The sequence below is a fragment of the Salvia miltiorrhiza genome, chromosome 7 (assembly GCF_028751815.1).
Source record: "Salvia miltiorrhiza cultivar Shanhuang (shh) chromosome 7, IMPLAD_Smil_shh, whole genome shotgun sequence".
Lineage (NCBI taxonomy): Eukaryota > Viridiplantae > Streptophyta > Magnoliopsida > Lamiales > Lamiaceae > Salvia > Salvia miltiorrhiza.
Window position 1 is genome coordinate 54,428,935 of NC_080393.1, and position 21,040 is coordinate 54,449,974.

The following is a 21,040-nucleotide window of genomic DNA, read 5'->3' on the forward strand; positions in this document are numbered from 1 at the left end:
CACAACCAAAACAACTAGTTGTGAATTCGAGCTTTAAACTCGAATTCACAACCAGAATTTATTTTGGTTGTGAATTCAAGTAATCGTAAATTTAAATTTTAAAATTTGAATTCACAACCAAAACAAGTAATTATGAATTTGAGCTTTTTGGTTGTGAATTCAAGTTGTCGTGAATTTGAATTTTAAAGTTTGATTTCACAACCAAAACAACTAGTTGTGAATTCAAATTTTAGTTGTGAATTATAGATCTAGCTAGTTTTAAATTCAAGAACATTAAATTGTAAATTATAGATCTAGCTAGTTGTGAATTTAAGAATATTAAGTTGTGAATTTAACCATATGAGAATGAAAAATTTCCCTTTTATAAATTTAACCGTACTATTAAAGTAGCTTCAACGAATCGATTGTTTCAAGAAAAAAATTGGAATTCCCACCAACAAAGAATACACAGTATGCGGCTGTTTCAAGAAATCGAGAAAAGAAAAAGAATAGGAGGAAACGACTCCTTTGTTTTACCTTGAGGAACAAAATTAACAAACTGAAATGAAAAAAAGCAAAGGACGAACCAAAGCAACCCAAATCAGCCTAGCAATCCCCCCCATCGACCAAGTCCAGAAAAGAGAACTTAACAACCCCATGGCAGAACACCAAAATAGGCAGCAAAACCGGTGATAGTCCACGCACAAGAGAAAGACTTGCTGCCAATAATGATAGCCAAAAGAGGCCAAATCCGACATCTCAAAAACCTAGCGCCTATCGAGCTGGGGAGAAATATCTGAAAGAAAGGAGCCCTCCAACAGATCGACTGCAGATTTGTCTCGTCACAGTTCCGCCGACCGGTTCGCGCACTCCTGCACCAGCGCCCCAAACAGCGATGGCCTCTCGAGCAAGTGCCCCGGTGTGTCGAGTAAAATCCAACATTACAGAGCTATTAGAAACCAAATGAAGAAGGCAATAGAGTACATTATTAAGAACTTGGACACATATAACGCATTCTATAACTGATCTATAAATCAAGGCATTATCACAGCTCAAGAACATTAAAAAAAGAGGCAAAAATATGGCTGCTAAAGCAAAATTGAAACAAAATAGTTGGTAGATAGTAGAGTTTTTTCATTTCATGCTTATGCATAATTTGGCTGCTAAAGCAACATTGAAATAAAAACAGTTGGTAGATAGCAGAATTTTTTCCATTTCATGGATTCCTACTCACATTTGTTTATTTCACGGCAGCTGCTCTTTCAATCTCTTATCCACAAATAGTCACAATTAGCACATTATGTTGGTTTTGGTCTAGTGAAGGATCCATTTGAACTCGAACTGAGGAACCAAACCTTCAACAGAGAGAATAACACCATAATACAGATCAAGAAAACCTGATTGCACTTACTCGACAGGAGTTTATCAAGCCATTCATCCTCTTCATAAACACTACCACGAAACTCTTCGATGATGATGTTTATGAGAGCCTCCACGACATTCTTTGAAGGGCCGACATCTTTTGATTTCGAGACTTGAACCTTAGCTTCTCTTAAATGTTTTATCAGTACCTCTGCCTCAACTGATCCTCCCATTTTGAGAGAATCCATCTCAGATTTGTCGGTGTAGGGCGTTTCAATGGAAATGTGCTTGTAAGGAGTAGCAGTCACGGAGGAGGAGGATAGCGTTGAAGTCAGATTCGAGACAGTATCTGACTCTAATAATTGTGTCTTTGCTGGATGAACTGGAGCCAAAGAGTTCTGCAAAAAAAGAGATGATTTCAGAGATGATGAAACATAGTTATTTGATACGAAATCAAGCACTTGACATTAGCTATATTAGCTGCAAATTGACTGAAGTTTTTCATCATCCAGCAGAAACTTTTAACTATTTTACCAGTGAATCATCAAACACATAATATTGAGCATTGCAAGCATCCTACTAAACGAACTAGTTATATGAATATTTCAAAAAAAGAAAAACTTGTTATATGCAGCAAGAATATCAACGCTAACACATTTTAACATTTTCGATCAGTTTCTAACTGAACCTTAACAAAAGCATATCGAAATCTAATTCTATTGCCTTCCATTGAACATTTTCGTGTAGATTAAAGTTCTGAAAGTCAAAACGAGCTGAAATCACAAACCCTAGAATTTGAATCTTATATCACTGAGGAAATTACGGAGAGGTAGATGAAATTGAAACTGAAGTAACGTGAGAATACGCTAAATCTGCAAAGTAAATAACGAAAAAAACAGGAGTTTTGTGAATGATTTACCTTGAAATCTTCGAGAGTGCTCAAGGAAATTGATCTAGAACCAGAAAAAAAAAATCGAAAATCACTCGAACCCTAGATCCCAAAATAAAAAATCCACTCCCTTCGATCTCCGGCAATCCACTCTTCGCCGATAAACCGCTATTGTCGCCGCCGCCGCGACTCGCCGGAGAATGGACGTAGTTGCCGGGGTCTGGTAATTGAGAGAGAGAGAGAGAGAGAGAGAGAGGGCAGATTGAAGAAATTCTGAATTTCTGAAGCTGGGGCGAGAATCGCCCATTTTTAAGGAGGGACATTTTAGTCTTTTCACGCAAAAAATTGGTATTTTTTAAAGTTTTTATTTGAGTGGATAAAATTTATTTTTGCTATATGAAAGTGGGTATTCTTATATATTGACTCATATATAAATATCAATCTAAAATGAATATACGAAGGATTATGAGCTCGATCTTTTGGCACAAAACTCACCCATCAAACCGAACAGCTTGAGGATATTGAATAAAAAAAACAGAAGTTAATTTATTATGTTTGTGATATATATATATATATATATATATATGCAACTAATTTATAGTTTTTTTTTTTTTTTGACATTAAATAATTTATAGTTGTTGACTTGTTCATGAAATATGCACAATGATCACTTTATAAGTTTGACGTGATTCCATGACATTTCCAGTATACGTATTGTTTGGGTTGGGTGTGTAGCACAGAAATGAAATAATGATGATTCAAACCATTTAGTTAGTCTGATAAAAATTGAAATATAACAACATGCAATTTGTAGTATTGGATGGCAACACAAACAAATCAAGAGAGGATTAAGATTTATTCCTCACTATCACAAGATGGGTACCACACAAAAGAAAGAAGATCATATCAATCAAATTGATTAAATTGAACATGATCGAGTGTCAAGCCCTCTGTTTCCACCATTGCCATGAAGCTCTCCAGTTTATATTCGTCGACACGAATTTGGATTTGAAGGTCATCATCATTTTCCTGATATTGGAGCTGCTCATCTTTTATTTTGATAGCTGAAATCGCAACAGAGTTACTACATCGATCCAGATGAATAAGTTTGAGTGTTGGTATCTCACCAATACCCCATGGGATCTCTTCCAACTCTAATAGACGACAAAGAAGAAGCTTCTCCAGAATTGGGAAATGACAACTATCTGCATTCCAACATGTCAGATTACCCCAATCAATTTTCAAGAACTTGAGGCGTTGAAATTGCCCATCAACAGGACTCCACGTGCTGCCATTCCAGTTAAATTCTATCCGGAGAACTTCCAGTATGGGCAGCGAACCAATCATTGTCAGATCATCCCATTCAAAATCGATCCTACTCAACCTCAACTTGTTTAGCGATCTCGGAAATGAGACTATCTCATTCAGCTTAGAATACATCCGCCTCCACCTAAATCCGACTTCCAATTTGAGTGATTCAAGTTTATGCAAGCGATCAAGATTACACAAACACTCCATCAAACTATCATCGTATCCTTCCAAGTCACGATCATATTCAAGATGCAATATCTTGATGTTGGGAATGATGTTGCACACATCCTCACTCAACCTCAAATTCACTGCTTTCCCAAGAGTCTGAAAATTTTCCAAGATTAAAAACTCATCTTGCAATTGTCCGTTGGGATGAGGAAGATAAATTCCATTAGCACACTGGATATGCCTCAGCTGTCGCATCTTCCAAATTTCAATTGGTGCAACAACTCGAGAACGCGACCACGAAGCTTTCTGAAAGATTAAAGAATGCAAATTCCATACCAAGGATATTGAACTAGGTAGCTCAAACACGTCGCAGCCCATGGCACGAACGCCTGCAAGGCAGCGCAAGTTAACACCCCCAAATAATTCTTTGACTTCTTCGTAATATTCTGCATCAAAAATTCTCAGCAATCTATGTTTATAAGTGTCCATGTAAAACCCCACATATCCCACCATAGAGCGTGTAAGTAAGGGTCTATCATTGTCCGACCACCAATGAGCCTTATTACATACCAGGCGGCGTTCTGTGCCTTGTATAGGGCCTCCACTGATCACATTAAAAAGCCCTTGTTGCTCACCTACTTTTAAGCATAGATCTCTTAAAAGATCATGAATATCACAACTTTTCATCTTCCCATTTTTACTTCGTCTGCCCACCAATATCAGATTTCTATCAACAAGTTCTTTCAAGTAATCCTCTGCAATCTCTTCCAAAACTCGCCCTCCATTTGATTTCAAAAATCCCTCACCAACCCAAAGTTGGATGATTCTCGAGATATTGAGGCTCTCATCCGTTATATGCTTAAGAACTCCAATATGAAGAAAGCAAGGCTTTAGATGAGAAGGCAAGTGGTTATAACTTGAAATCAATACATCTAAGCTTTCTTGCTTCTCTTTTGAGTTGGGACTTGATTCTATATCTTTGGCAACACTCTTCCAATATCGTACAGTCCTAGGAGACTTTCGAAGACTCCCACCAATCACAACAATAGACAATGCTAGTCCTTTGCATAATCTAACAATCTCCTTTCCAACTTCTTCAAGTTCAGTAGGGCAATCTTCATTTTGGAATGCCTTCTTACAGAATAATTCCCAACTTTTATTCTCATCTAGAAAATTCTTCGCAAAGCACGAAGAGCCACAATTGTTAGCCACCTCTGACAACCTAGTAGTTAGAACAATGCGGCTTCCATTTCCATTGTCGGGAAAGAAACGCCTCACTTCATCCCAAGCTTCAACACTCCATATGTCATCTAATATGATCAAATATCTTCTACCAAATAAAGTTTTATGCAATTGTTCCCCTAATTCATCTACATTTTTATCAGAGGATTTTCCTTGGCCAAAAACAAGTTGTTGAAGAATTTGTTCAGCATTGTATTGATGGGATACGGTAGCCCAAGCACGAATATCAAAGCGTTCAATGATGAGTTGATGAGCATAAATATTTTTGGCAAGAGTAGTCTTACCCATGCCGCCCATACCCACGATTGAGATGATATGCAGATTGGATCGATCACCGGTGAGCTCGTCAAGAAGTTGAATCAACTCATCACCAAATCCCACCACAGCAGTTTCTTCTCTGGTCCGAGTAAGACTAAGAGTAAGAGGAGGCGTTGAATGCTCCTCTCTGAATCTCTGTTTCTCCTTCAACTCACTGGCCTTGTGGATGATAGCATCCATGTCTTCAATTATCTGCCGCAGATAGTCAAAGTTGCTGAGGTTAGATTCACCATGAAATTGATCAACATCTCCAACTGCAGCTTCATTTTTCTCTTCAATTGCCCTTTTTTTCTGTAGATACAAAGAAAAACTGAAAGCTGCTTCGCGATCATGAGCTGAAAGAGGAAGGAGTTGATTGACGATGTGAGATTCAATCATATCTTCAGCTGTATGAGCTGCAGATGCGATTAGGCTTTCGAGATCTTGTACTTCTTCGCTAACTCCACCAACATAGTTATAGGTCTCAATGAAATCAAGCAACAAAGCAGCCTTCTCCTCAAGAAATTGGATCTGAATGTTGTCGAAAGAAGTGGAAAGGGTAGGATGCCTCATCATCTGCTCAATGTTGTTCAAGAGAGAAGCAAGAGCTGCATAAGCTGCCATCTCAGATTAAACTGCAGATTGCAATATGGAAACTGGTCAACGGTAGTGTTGTTGGAGACGAAAGAGTGTTTGTTTGGATGAGAGAGCAATATTATTATCTTTTGAAATATCAACAATCATTTCTCTATCCACGTGGCAAAATTTAATTGGAAAGATAGATTTCGTTTAGATAGATTTAATATTGACTCTGCCACTTTAGAAGAAATTATGCAATGAAGATGGAATTGTTTAATCCGGGATGCATAGAAATCTACCATCTATAATCTATATAATCTATTAAAAAACAACTTTTAATTTGAAATTAATTTGAAAATTGAATAGTAATTTTGTAGTTCTAATTAAAGGTCTATTTGTAAATCAATACTATTTTTTTTTATTTCCTTTTATTTCCTTTTTCTTTATCTTTTTATTTTTTTGTTTTATTTCTTTAAAAAAAATGTGAAATTCTATTAATTATAAAATATTTAATCTGCATATCAAATTAAAAATCACGACAAATTTTGGTTACCATTTTTTTCCAAAGAAACTAGACTCATATCTTTCTAAAAATGTAAGTCTTGTGATTGAATTTCCTTGTGAAACTTTTACCAAACCTCCTAGGAGATCTTCAGTATAGTTTGTTTAAGTTTCATGAGGTTCGATACGTTTGCTTAACTATTCAATTTTGATAAAACATATGTTGAGATTAATAATTGCTATAAAAACATGTAAAAGTACCCACATTCTTGTTGAAAAAATTTATGGTGCATGACATCTTTATTAGGAATGAAAATGATGCTGACAAGTCTTTTAAGTTTTAATTCTTCCACTTATTTCTAGAACATACAATTCATACGTTAAATTTTAAAATTCGTACGCTTATTTGATATAAACACATTTATATCGTCTGGAATAAAAAGTAAGATTTTTTTTGTTTTTTTGTTTTTACAATTAAAAGACTAGAAAGTTAAGACATTATTAAATTTTAATTAAGATTATATATTCTCAGTTGCATGACGAAGCATGGTCCTCTTAACTAGAACGGGACTACGGGAGCATCACAAACTGCAAATCTAAAAAGAATCTAAAATTTATACAATGCAAGACGGAAACCTTGATGAAACGTGGCACCGTTTGCGTTGTTGAGGGTCATTGAGGCTAAAGGCCTGAATCCTAATATCGTAATGTACGGTGTTCTAATCAACGGCTTGTGCAAGGGCGAAAGACTTGATGATGCTATAAGATTCTTCAACCATTTCCCTTCCAACAGCGTAATCCAAATGTAGAAATCTACGACATGATGCTCGACTCCCTCTACCACGAAGGGCGTGAAGGGGAGGCGAAGAGGTTGATGGAGGAGATGGACAGGAGCGGCTGTGCGCCCAATGGCGTGATGTTCAACATTATTATGTGGAATCTGGTGAAGAGCAATAAGATGCGTGAGGCGATTCATTTCTTGGAGGAGATGTGTTGGAGAGGATTCGAGGTCAATTCGAACATCATTTCTGCTTTGCTTCATGAACTAATAAGAGGAGAAGATAAAGATATGAGAAATTGCAATAGATTGTTAAGAAAGTTTGTGCTCAAAATCAACAAATGAATGTTCTATATTGAGGTTTGAATACATTTGTTATTGTTGTTAGAGTTAAAAGCAGTGATCTTTTTGATTTTCAACACTGTACATCGTTGTCCATGCATTTCTATGCTTGGTAACTGTTAGAATTGAACATGTGTTAAGTCATGCTCCCTCCGTCCCCCAAAATTATACATGGTTGACTCTGTTACGGGTTGATGAGGAGTAGGGATCTCATCAGCGCAGGACCTACGAACATATATATAAGCGTATGTGATTAAACTAACAGAGATAACACGCCTGCGCAGCCTCGGAGACAAGTGACCAAGCCATGTCAAGGAGTCGACCGCGCTGCTTTGAAGATAAGTGATCAAGCCGTGTCAAAGAGTTGCCTGCACAGAATGTCACACAATATCATCATCAACAAAGAACTTATCCAAGGATCGAAGGAAAGACAACATCACATCACGGGCTCCAAACACCAGTGAGGAGAACCAAGAGAGATGATCCCTGCGCAGGCTGGCATTATCTCACCTGCGCTGCCCTAAGGAGCACGTAACATTTGTAAAGTTGCATAGTTAGTTAGCAAGGAATATCTTTCTAGATAATGACCCTCGTTTGTATCATAGCATGAAGAGTGCGTGAGTCGTAGTGAAAAGTCGAATGTACCATTTGCCCTTGTAATTCCTTATAAAATCCCTTGTAATCTTCTTCAGAGGTCAGGTTGAATGAAATAGAAAAGTTCTATGTTCTAAAGCTTTGAGCCTGCAAGAGTTTACGAGTTTCTTCCGTTTTCTTCCACAACACAGGTGATCTTCGACGCCTTCATACGTGTTTAGATTAGGTGTTGGTGTAAGGCTTCACCAACTGGCGCCGTCTATGGGAAAGTGGGTTAAGGCGTGAGTTGGGTGTTTTCTGGGGTTTTTGTTCTTCACGTTTTGATGTTTTTTTTTTTGTCATGTTCCGGTTTGAATCTGCGATGAATGAGGGGTTTCGGGCTAGATCGGCAAACATGCTTTCAAATCTGACCATCTTCGTTGTTTGTGTGATCAAAGAGTGGAGTGGGTGCACGGTGTATGCTGCGATTTTCTTAGATTTGCATAATGTTTGATGTGTCCTTGGTTGACTTGTTGTTATGAGTTTTCGCATGATTTTCTGGGAATTCTTCCTTGTTTTTGGGAATTTTTTGATTGTAGGTCATCCAAATTGAGGAAATACCTTTGTTATGCTCTGTTTGAGTGAGACATGCTTATAAGTTGAATCCTGATGGAGGTAACCTCTGTTTTACTAATTTTTCTGATCATTTTAGTTGTCATGATAAGTGCTAATCCCCTTTTTTCTGTTTCTTGATGTTTCCGGTGAGTAACATTTTCTCTTCGAAAGTTAATGACAGTGGATGTTTACGTGCTTATTTCTTATCTCCTTGAATAAAGAGGGAACGTTCGTCACCTTTCTGGGTTTAATTCCCAGAGAGGCTTGGTATTCATGACAGAGATCTTCAGAAGGGGTTTCTACGAATTTTCCTTATTATCTAATAGCCTCCGTACGTTTGATCCGAAAATTATGTTATTAGTTTGACCTGTTAATTAGCTGAAAGTTAATGAGCAAAATATCATTATCAATTTATCTAGAGAGTTGTTTCTTGCTAAGCTACTTTAAGAGATAGACTTTGCCGGCTTGGATTTTACATTTTACTTTATTTATTTTCAAAAGCTTAAATTCCCTTTCGAATTGATTGATTTTAGGAATATGAAATATTTTTTGTAATATGGATAGCAAAAAAGAAAAAATAAAAAGAAAAAGCTGGATATAATCAATCATATGTTCAAGCATTCCTCATAGTCCATATAACCGATGCCCTATTTTTTTGCACTTTCATATTTTACTAATATTGTCGTTTGAGAATTCTTATGAGAACAACTGAATAAACAAAGAAAATAAAACGAGATGCAGGCTGGAGGAAAATTTGATCGAATGCCATGAATACAAAAAGGGTAACCCTCATGAACTAGTGGTGATCCAGATCATGAATAAAAATCAAGTATGCTCAACAAAATAAAGAAACACGCTTACAGATATATCCAACGATTAACGCTGCTCAGGAAGGATTTCAAAAGCGAAGGATAACTCACAACAATATAAGTAACCTAAAACCTTACGCGGGCTATAGGAATGTTGAAAGGAATGTTTAAGCCTTCGGGCTACAAGAATGTTTTAGTCTTCAGGCTACATGAATGTTTAAAGGAATGTTTAAGCCTTCAGGCTACCGGAATGTTTAAAAGAATGTCACAGGTACACATACGACGCCTGTTTACGCCTTCATAGGTTTGTCTGTTTACGCCTTCATAGGCTTATTTACACCTTCACAAGTTTGTCTGTTACCGCCTTCATAGGTCATTTACACCTTTGTAGGCTTACTTACACCTTCGCAAGTTTGGTTACACCTTTCGAGTTTATGCCTTTATGGGCTTACCTAAATCTTTACAGGTTTGCCTTCGCCTTTACATGTTTACTTAAATCTTCACAGGTTTGTTTTCGCCTTGATAGACATCTAAACCTTTACAGGCATGCTTTCGCCTTTACATGCTTATCTAAACCTTTATAGATTTGCTTATGTCTTTGTGAGTTTTCACATACTTGCACAGGCTCCGCCTAAGCCCTTATTGGCCTTTCTAAATCCTTGTGGACCCTAACAAATGTTTATGTGTGGAACCAATGCAAGGAAAGATAGGTTTGAGTGAAAGACAACCCTATATAGGTTTCATGTTTAATAAATCAAAGGATTAATGGGTGTTCAATAAACTATTTTATTAGCAACAAAAATACCGCAACTAACACGGTGTAATCGTAGTATAAACAGCAATCGTATATCGTATCCACAGGGACTGTAAAACGAAATCACTCTATCTATCTCCTAAACAGACTCTCACAATATGCAAGTAAAACGATTATGAAGGTGAATATTGAACTAAGATTAACTAAATAAAACTAAAGAGCATAAAAACTATGATAATTAACTCAAATATAAGGAAAGCTCTGACCCTAGGGATGTATTTTCACTAATCAACTACATGCATTCAACCTATTGATTCAATTACCAATTTTAATCCAACCCTGATGAAAGATCACTATGTTATTCACAAGCGTCTCTAACGACCACCTATGTGAAGGAATATTAAACTGAATTAACGTTCCGCTTTGCCCGATGATCGTTTCTTGGATTATTATTAATTTATCATACAACGATTAATCCTAACATGCTCCTATGAATTTAACAGCTGCACGTTGGAGTTCAGAAATACCTGAAGAATTCAGAAGAATTCGCAGATTCGCATCTGAACAGACCAGTCAGGTTCAAGCCTTCGTTTGAAGCCTCAAACGTCCTCAAATCTTATTTCGCCCAGAAATACGACTTCTTCGTCTTCGAGAGAGCTTTCCGTGGCCGCCTGATTCGTCTGAATCGGAGTTCTGTGGACGAAGTTATGGCCGTTTTACGGAGACTGCCAGAACTTGGTTTTCTGCGAAAATCTGACTCCAGCTCTGATCTTCTCGACTGTATCCCGCTCAGCTTTCACCGTTGGATGGACAACGATCTATGAAAGTCCCAAGAGAGAAATAAGCCCCACACGTTTTTCTTCCCTGCGCCCCACAGCTCTCAAAACCCTAATATTTTATCAGTGTGTTTTTTTGAGAGCTGACAGCTGTATTTAATTAAAATTAAATACGTGTGGGCACAGAATTAGTGTAGGAGGCGTTTTTCTCTCCTTCTAGGGCTAGGAGACATTGGGCCAGTCCAGGGACCAGATACAAGGAATAAAGATGGGCCTCAAATAAATTAATTTATCTATGGTCAGCCCAGACCATAATTAATTTATAAATATCAGTTCATTCCACTAGAGAACCGATACTGACTTACCCCTTTATTGCCGGTGATGAGTCGGGGGCTTGTATTTAGACTTATTAAATCTCCGTATTTAAAATATCCGACATCCATTAATTAATTAGAGCTCTGACAGCTTAAATTAATTAATCTCTTAATAATTCCTTAAGCAGTACCACTCAAACTTTATTATTGCGCCTGAACTTAATCAACCTGCAGGGTTTAGCGCAATAAACCTTATTGAGCTCCTTAAGGGGATGTCATTATCCTATACCGGATACGGGTACTAATACAGATAATCAAATATCATATATTAACCGCTATCACCCAAGATACAGAGTACTCGAGTTAGTATATAACTTTCACCCATAGTAAGTCAAAGTGATATACGAATTAATATATATATCTGAATACTTATTAGTATTAAGATTTATAAGTCACCGAGATCTTGATTCTTCACTTAAGTCAGATAGAAGAATACATCTCAAACTGTGGTCCTATCAATACGTAATGACGTACCAGTATAGACAAGTAGCCAAGACAAACTACTTCCATCTATACTGCAGCCTAAACCAATAACTTGTCCTAGAGTTATTTCGGCTGTGATCATATTATATCTCTTAAGGTTATTCCAATTATATGGTCTTCTGTGATCTACAACACACCATATAATCTACTTATATAGAGATAAAGAACATACATATGCAATCATGAACACAATCAGATAGGAGATTAGATAGTGAACTTAGGAAACATTGTATACAAGCATAAAACGTTCTTGCTTTCAGTATACAAATCCAACAATCTCCCACTTATACTAAAGCAAACTTTTAGTATACAATGCGTCTATTTACCAATCACCTAACACTTCTCCCACTTATACTTAAAGTTTCCTAAGTGGGTGGCATCAATCTGGCATCAATCGCATTCCCATCTTTCAATGACCATTTGCGATAAGCCTTTTGTGAAAGATCAGTAGGTTTCTCCAAAATGTGAGAATTTATTCTTTGAGCACAAAAACCTCGATTTACGAATAATCGTATAACTTGGTACTTACTCTCCATGTGTTTAACCCCTTGTGGTTCTTGGATTCCTTAGAGTTCGCAACTGCACTTGAGGTATCACGAAGGTGATGCTCCCACGCAAACTAGGAATCACCCTTAGATCCTGGAGATAGTGGTCAAACCAAAAGGTTTTACCTCCCAAGGAAAAACACATAGCTCGAGGTAATTATTCTTTGTTCCGGTTAGCCTGGAAATCCGAAATCGTATAATCCAAAAAGGAACTAAACTGTCTAACTGGTAAACTATCCTTATTCTCTAGTCAGAGACTTGAAAATATAATTTACCACAGTTCAGTGTCCTTAACTAGGACTATACAGATATCTTACAACCATGCTAACTGCATAGCAAATATAAGATCTCGTACATAGCAAACCATACATGAAGCTATCTACTGCGGAAACGTAGAATACTGCCTTCATTTCCTCAACCTCAACAGGTATCTTAAGACATAGTCTTTAGATAAAGGAACGCCATATCTAAAAGGTAGCAATCCTTTCTTGGCGGTATTCATACTACAACGAGTATTCTCAGTATCAATGTAAGACACTCGAGATAAGCCCAACATCTTTTTCTAGTGATCCCTTATAACCTTGATCACAAGGATGTATACTGTACCTCCTTAGTCTTTCATCTGAGACTGTTCGGATAACCATTACTTTATGTCTTGATAATAGCTCCATATTGTCGCCAATTAGGAGGATATTATCTACATAAAATGCAAGATAAACCACATCACCGATGACATGAGAGCGATTGACACGAGATGTTTCTCTCCCTCCCTCACGTAACCTCGATGGTTTAAGTGAGCTGTTATGGGTAAAATGATCCGAATGTTCTGAGCATGGCACTGGCGAAAATATCATCATAACCTATACCTTCACACTGGGCATAACCTTTCGCCACCAGTCTAGCTTTGAAAGCTACGACCTTGCTCATTCGGACTTATCATTCTCTTGTATACTCACTTGCAACCTATGGCTTTACGGCATTCTGGTAGCAAGATTTTCTTAGTATACAACCATATTCTTAATGGATTGCTCCATTGAGGCGTGCCAGAAATCTACATTCTCGTCTTCCACTAATTCCAAGTAGATATCTGGGTCGATTCTCTTATATTCACTACCAGGGACTTAATCCAAAGATTCTCCCAAGAACATAAATCGATCGGGTTGTCCCACAACCCTCCCACTACAATGGATCTGTGGTGGCACATGTGTGTCAACAGTGCGTGCAGTGTCTTGTGGTACAAAACTCTTGCACACTTGGCTTGGGTGATGGAATCGCCTGTCTAATGTCTTCAATTTCTTGAAGCACACTATCTGACTTGGATTAGTGATTACTCCCATAGTCCACTTCTAAGAATCGTGTGTCATTGCTAATAACCACCTTCTGATTCTTTAGGACTAATTGCAAAGATACATAACTCATCATCGAACATATTTTTCCAAGATTGACCTATTTCTTCTATCCACCACACCATCTTATATAGGGATTACACGGTGTAGTAAACTGGGTTGGAATCCCAAACACTGAAATGAATCAGAAAAGATCATTCCTAACACATTATTGGCCCTTTATCCCCTTTGCCATGAATGACCCGGTCTCCATCTTTTCCTCTATACAAGATTCGCAGGTTCCAAAAGGTACAACATGGATTGAATCCAATGTACTATGTAGACACGAGCCTTTGGATCCTGTTAAGATAGATGTGACCTAATCTAGGGTGTCAATATATGTGTAAGATCCTCATGAGAGATTAGCCTTAACTTTTTCTCTTTCTTTTGTTCGATGATGTAAATGCAATATAAAGGTATTTTGAAGACAAGTTATAGTGTGAAGAGAGATGTTCAAAAAATACCAGAATAGACAACTTTTGTCATTTCTTATGATAGAAACACCACTATCAAAAATGACATAAGATCCATCTATTCAAAATTTTGGAACATGATAAGGAACTCTCAAAAACTAAACTATGTCTTTAGGACTTAAAGACAAGTCTTCAATTGCAACAACTGCGACTCTAGTCACGTTGCCTATGAAGATAATCATCTCATCACTTCTCAGCTTCCTTGACAACCTTAAAGCCATGCAAGGTGCAACAATCATTATCAGTTTCTCTCGTTATCCACTACTCACAACTGAGTAGAAAACGAGCTGACATGTCTCAGTTACTATAGCAAGTGAAGTACCTTAACCCTTTGCCTTGAGTATTGAAAGAAGAAATTTCCAATACTCAATCTTATCACACCACTACTCCCACTATTTCCCTTGTCTTTCTTGCCCCTTGGATCATTCTTCTTCCCGTCATTCGACGAAGAAGATGGCTCTCTTTTGGCAATAACAAGTGCTTGCACATCTCTTTCCCACAACTTCCTTAGCCGTAACTAGAGCATTCAACAACTCAAAAAGAGTATTATCTTTCTTGCTCATAACAGCGTTGAGGCGGAAGTTCTTAATTAAAAGACTTGGGAAGAGAGTTCAGGATAATATCGACTTTTTGCCTCACCGTCGATACTCCCACTGAGCAAGTCAAGTCCGTCAAAATTTGCATGACATGCTCGTGCACTGAGCTGTGCTCACTCATAAAAATAACGAGATTACTCTCATCAAATTTAAATGAGCAGCTCAGTCCAACTCTCCGAACACTTTCTTGAGATTCAGCATGATGCTAATAGCATCGTCCATGCCCTGATGTTGAAGCTACAAGGTTTGTGTCATTATACTCATAATATAGCATACAGCCACATTATTCGTCTTATGCCACCTTTTATGTAATTCATTTTTCTCATCAGTTGACTCATTGTTCGGACCATAAGAACGTGGAGTAGTAAGCAACACAAAGAAAACTTGTGTTAATTTGTGATAAAGATAAAAATCCAAAACTGCGTTTCCATTTTATATATGTGGACCGGTTAAAAGACTTTGTGCAAGAATAAAGAAAACAGGAGACATAGACATATCTGAAAGTAAACAAATAAACATGTAAGAACATGAAGCACATAATTCGTAACAATAATATTGTAACCTTTTGATAAAACAATATTATTGAAACCTCCAACCGCTCAAAGAATTCCATGTGCAAGCCACGCGGGTGGACGTTTACACACGAACTCCTCAACCAGACTATTTACCTAGTCGTTTAATTTCCATCCATGTCAACTTAACCTTTTGACAAAAGAAAATAATAGTTGGACCTTAACTAGACCATATCATAATCAAGAAGGGACTCCTCGGGGAGTTGTACATTGTACTTGATATGATATCTAAGCAATGACCACAATTTAACCTTGATAATTAGATTCTCGAAATTGACATACTCACTCGGACCATGCCGCTTTCAATTTAATTATCTTGGTTATCTTATTTAATTTCATTCTCCAAAGTACTCGTGGAAATTATACTAGCAAGCCACGCGGGTGGACGTTTACTGCATAACTCCCACTACTTTAATGGATTTAAATATTTTTATAGAAACCTCATCTGACAAACTTATGAGAGGACAAATATGAAGTAAGCCACGCGGGTGGACGTTTACTCACATCGCCAATCACTTTGTCTAGAGACCGCTTGTGGAGGTCTATATAATTTTAAGAATAAAATTATTAAGTAGTAACCACAACCTAACTTTTGAAATTAAATTCTTGAATTTGACATACTCACAAGGACCATGCCGCATTCAATTTAATTCCTTAGTTATCTTATTTAATTCCATCGTCTAAAGTACTCGTGAAAAATTATACAAGTAAGCCACGCGGGTGGACGTTTACTGCATAACTCCCACTACTTTAATGGATTTAAATATTTTTATAGAAACCTCATCTGACAAACTTATGAGAGGACAAATATGAAGTAAGCCACGCGGGTGGACGTTTACTCACATCGCCAATCACTTTGTCTAGAGACCGTTTGTGGAGATCTAAATAATTTTAATCGTCTATAAAATTATTAATACAGCTTAGTCTTTTTCTTTCAAAAGGTTTGATCATGCTCAACACATAATCCTAAACATGCTCTTCTAGAACGCAACATGTAAAACATGCTCGCAGAATTCTAAAACATGCTTAAGAAAACGATAAACCTAGCATGCTTGTCTAAGCGCAGTTAATAAACACATATTAACAAGCAAAGACAAAAAACAGCATGCAAAGAGCATAAAGGATTAACACCACGACATGCAAAGAACAGAATTAAAACAATAAAGTTCTTCGTGACCCATTCGTGGAATCCCAATTCTAATCTATTACATTTAAAACAGAAAAGAAAAGGCTCAAAAACGTAAAAACTCGGCCCGAACAGCTTCATCAGGCCCGTCTTTGAAAATAGGGTTTGGGCCCCCTAGGGTTTGAAAATCAGCCACCTAGGGTTTGGAACCCTAGGCGCCGCCGCCTCCCTTCCTCGACAGCCGCTGGACAGCGCCGCCACAGCAGCTCCCGGCGTGCATCGCAGCACCCCGGCGCGCATCCCGGCACGAGCAGCAGCCCGGCGCGGCACCCGCCTGGCTCGGCAGCAGCTCTCGGCGCCACCAGCTGCAGCAGCAGGCGCGCGCAGCCACCAGCAGCGGGCTCCAGCGCGGACTGGACGGCAGCAGCGACAGCGGCAGTGCGTCGCCTCCCGGGCACGCCGCGCGCACAGCGCGCAGGCACTGCCCGAGGCGCGCGCTGCCCCCATCGCTCGCCTTGACCCGCGCCATCAGCAGCGGACTCCGGCCCCTCGGCGCGCAAGCAGCAACTCGGCAGCAGCGGCCGTGTGACGCCGTCCGGGCACGCAGCGCGCGAAGCGCACATGCGCAGCCCTAGGCGTGCACCGCCCCCCCCACTCGCCCCAGCCCTGCCTCGCCTCGCCTCGGTCTCGCCTCGCTGATCCGCACGAGCAGCAGCAAGGACGCACGACGCCAGCCCGGGCGCGCGACGCACAGCGCACAAGCGCTCGTGCGCGCGCGGCCCTCGGCGCCGGCGGCCTTGCTCGCTCCGTGCCCGTTGGCCTCCGTTCCACCAAACACCGTTCCTCGTTGTTGATTCGTCGTCATCCTCGTTTCGTTCCTCGGTTTTACAGATTTACAACGGAAAAACAAATACAATTGAAATCCTAATCTAACCACGGATTTTCTCGTGGTGAAAAACGATTACAACGTCAAACGACGTATTCCACGAATCAACGAACCACGAAGAACAACAGCAGTAAAAACAAGCACATTATTAATCGTACATAAATTAATAATAGAGCCAAGAAAATAATCCTGGGCTCTGATACCAATTGAAGGAATATTAAACTGAATTAACGTTCCGCTTTGCCCGATGATCGTTTCTTGGATTATTATTAATTTATCATACAACGATTAATCCTAACATGCTCCTATGAATTTAACAGCTGCACGTTGGAGTTCAGAAATACCTGAAGAATTCAGAAGAATTCGCAGATTCGCATCTGAACAGACCAGTCAGGTTCAAGCCTTCGTTTGAAGCCTCAAACGTCCTCAAATCGTATTTCGCCCTGAAATACGACTTCTTCGTCTTCGAGAGAGCTTTCCGTGGCCGCCTGATTCGTCTGAATCGGAGTTCTGTGGAGGAAGTTATGGCCGTTTTACGGAGACTGCCAGAACTTGGTTTTCTGCGAAAATCTGACTCCAGCTCTGATCTTCTCGACTGTATCCCGCTCAGCTTTCACCGTTGGATGGACAACGATCTATGAAAGTCCCAAGAGAGAAATAAGCCCCACACGTTTTTCTTCCCTGCGCCCCACAGCTCTCAAAACCCTAATATTTTATCAGTGTGTTTTTTTGAGAGCTGACAGCTGTATTTAATTAAAATTAAATACGTGTGGGCACAGAATTAGTGTAGGAGGCGTTTTTCTCTCCTTCTAGGGCTAGGAGACATTGGGCCAGTCCAGGGACCAGATACAAGGAATAAAGATGGGCCTCAAATAAATTAATTTATCTATGGTCAGCCCAGACCATAATTAATTTATAAATATCAGTTCATTCCACTAGAGAACCGATACTGACTTACCCCTTTATTGCCGGTGATGAGTCGGGGGCTTGTATTTAGACTTATTAAATCTCCGTATTTAAAATATCCGACATCCATTAATTAATTAGAGCTCTGACAGCTTAAATTAATTAATCTCTTAATAATTCCTTAAGCAGTACCACTCAAACTTTATTATTGCGCCTGAACTTAATCAACCTGCAGGGTTTAGCGCAATAAACCTTATTGAGCTCCTTAAGGGGATGTCATTATCCTATACCGGATACGGGTACTAATACAGATAATCAAATATCATATATTAACCGCTATCACCCAAGATACAGAGTACTCGAGTTAGTATATAACTTTCACCCATAGTAAGTCAAAGTGATATACGAATTAATATATATATCTGAATACTTATTAGTATTAAGATTTATAAGTCACCGAGATCTTGATTCTTCACTTAAGTCAGATAGAAGAATACATCTCAAACTGTGGTCCTATCAATACGTAATGACGTACCAGTATAGACAAGTAGCCAAGACAAACTACTTCCATCTATACTGCAGCCTAAACCAATAACTTGTCCTAGAGTTATTTCGGCTGTGATCATATTATATCTCTTAAGGTTATTCCAATTATATGGTCTTCTGTGATCTACAACACACCATATAATCTACTTATATAGAGATAAAGAACATACATATGCAATCATGAACACAATCAGATAGGAGATTAGATAGTGAACTTAGGAAACATTGTATACAAGCATAAAACGTTCTTGCTTTCAGTATACAAATCCAACACTATGAACGTAGATTAATAAATCCCTTTTCACATTCAAGACTCCAAGGAATAAATTAACTCCAAATAGCACATAAAGAATAGCTTCCTATAGCTTCACCCATCGCATTCAAGACTCAAGGCTAACACTATATCATGCATTCCTGAATCGGCTGAACAATTATCGCATTCAAGACTCAAACTGAACAGCTAGACATGTAAATCATTGATCAGATAATTCACAAGAGATTAAGCACCAGGAATCATGAATCATAAGTTGGAGGGCAAATTGATATCAATAAATCAAAAACACATAATCAATCAGCTATATACAAACCCTAGGTTCAGATTAAAAGAACTAGCCAGACATAATAAAATCAAACACAAACATAATTAAATTGAACGCAATTGTAAAAACAAATTGTATAAAAACCGAATTGAAACGAGTGTAGCGTCCTGAATCTTCAATCTTGATCCAAGCCTTGAAAACTGGAAAGATAAAATATTCTAAAGCTATAAAACTGAAATATGAAAGTTGGGAACTGAAAAACTAAAGCTGGGAACCCTAGATAGGTCAAAAGAGGACCTATTTATAGTCTTAGGGTGAAAAACCAAGTTCTAAACCGAAAAGAACTTGAAAAATCGTAAAAACGCGGAAAATACAAAAACACGCCTCAATTCGGCGACCTGTTCGGCGGTCGCCGAACTGGTCGCCGAAAATGGGCAAATTAACACACGAAAACGGCGACCGCCGTTCTTCCATCCGAAGGCCAAAATTCAGACAGCGATTTCGGCGACCTGGCCGGCGATCGCCGTTCTGGTCGCCGATTTCACTCCTAAAAATGCTGAAATTCGGCGGTCAACTCCCTTTGACCGCCGAAATGCTCCTTTTCCGTCCCGACTCCAGAATCTTCGTCTTTTCTTGATTTTTGGGCTCGATTCTCTCAAAACTCTTCTCTTCAACATGTTCCTTACACTCCATGCTCCAATAACACTCAATTCTGCATCCAAACAGTCAAAACTACACCCAAGCGTGAAATCTCGAAATTATAATCAATAAGCTCTAAACGATAATGAAACGGGTGTAAAATCGACTTAAACTACAGAATATAAACCATAAAAACCATGCAAAATGAGTGTTTATCAGCTATGGTACTCACTTAATTGTCTTGTTTTTATATTCATCTAAATATTGTTACAAGTTAAAATTACTTGAAGTGGAGCCTATGATTATTATTACAGATTATACAAGGTTTAAATTTTACATTTTTAAATTTGAGCTTTTATTGAGTAATTGATATGGATTCTTTTCATATATTTTTACAATATATTTTATATTTTATTATATTTTAAATATTTATATTTATTTATTTGAACATGTCATTTGGTGAATTATAAATGAACAGGTAGGGAATTAATCGGTGAATTGTCATTGAATCGTGAATTATACCTAGTGTGTGATCGGAAAAAGTGAGAGAGAGTAGTTAAATTGCTGAGAACACGAGAATAAGCTGCAGTAGTATTGAAAATAGAGATAGTGTGTGTTACAAAGTGCGTATGCATGGGTATTTATAGATTACATGCTGGGGGTAAAATAGTAATTTCGCTGCTAAAACATGCTCCCCGCGTGGTCGAGGGCATAATAGTAAATTTGCCCCCAGGCGGGCGATTCCTCTGCTCTTTGGTGACTTCTCTGGCGAGGGCCATTCATCTGGCAAGAGCCATTCCTCTGGCGAGAGCCATTTCTCTGGCAAGAGTGACTTCTCTGACGAAGGCCATTTCTCTGGTGAGGATCGTTTCTCTGACGACATCCGTTCCTCTGGCGAGGTTCGTTCCTTTGATAAAGATCATTCATCTGCTCTGCACATATTACTCCTCATCAGCTACTCCCCCCTCCAGTTTGACTAGTTCGCTCTGGAGCAG

The 21,040-nt window shown here is 38.6% G+C and overlaps 2 protein-coding genes across 2 annotated transcripts in view; both read right to left on the reverse strand.

Annotated features, from left to right (window-relative positions):
- Positions 1 to 21,040, reverse strand: part of LOC130994894 (uncharacterized) — a 1,167,164-nt gene that overhangs the window by 978,489 nt on the left and 167,635 nt on the right. The window lies entirely within an intron of this gene.
- On the reverse strand, positions 1,294 to 5,872 carry LOC130994416 (putative late blight resistance protein homolog R1A-3). The gene is made up of 3 exons (XM_057919461.1): positions 3,161 to 5,872; positions 1,391 to 1,739; positions 1,294 to 1,334 (listed from the first exon to the last, which is right to left on the reverse strand). The coding sequence occupies exons 1-3, from the start codon at positions 5,870 to 5,872 to the stop codon at positions 1,294 to 1,296; spliced, it is 3,102 nt and encodes a 1,033-aa protein (XP_057775444.1).

Coding starts and splice junctions, on each gene's coding strand:
- LOC130994416 (XM_057919461.1), bottom strand. CDS start 5,872: ATGGCAGCTTATGCAGCTCTTGCTTCTCTCTTGAACAACATTGAGCAG. Junction 1,740..3,160: donor AGGGCTTGACACTCGATCAT/GTTCAATTTAAT, acceptor CTTTTTTTGCAG/AACTCTTTGGCTCCAGTTCA. Junction 1,335..1,390: donor GCTTGATAAACTCCTGTCGA/GTAAGTGCAATC, acceptor TCTCTGTTGAAG/GTTTGGTTCCTCAGTTCGAG.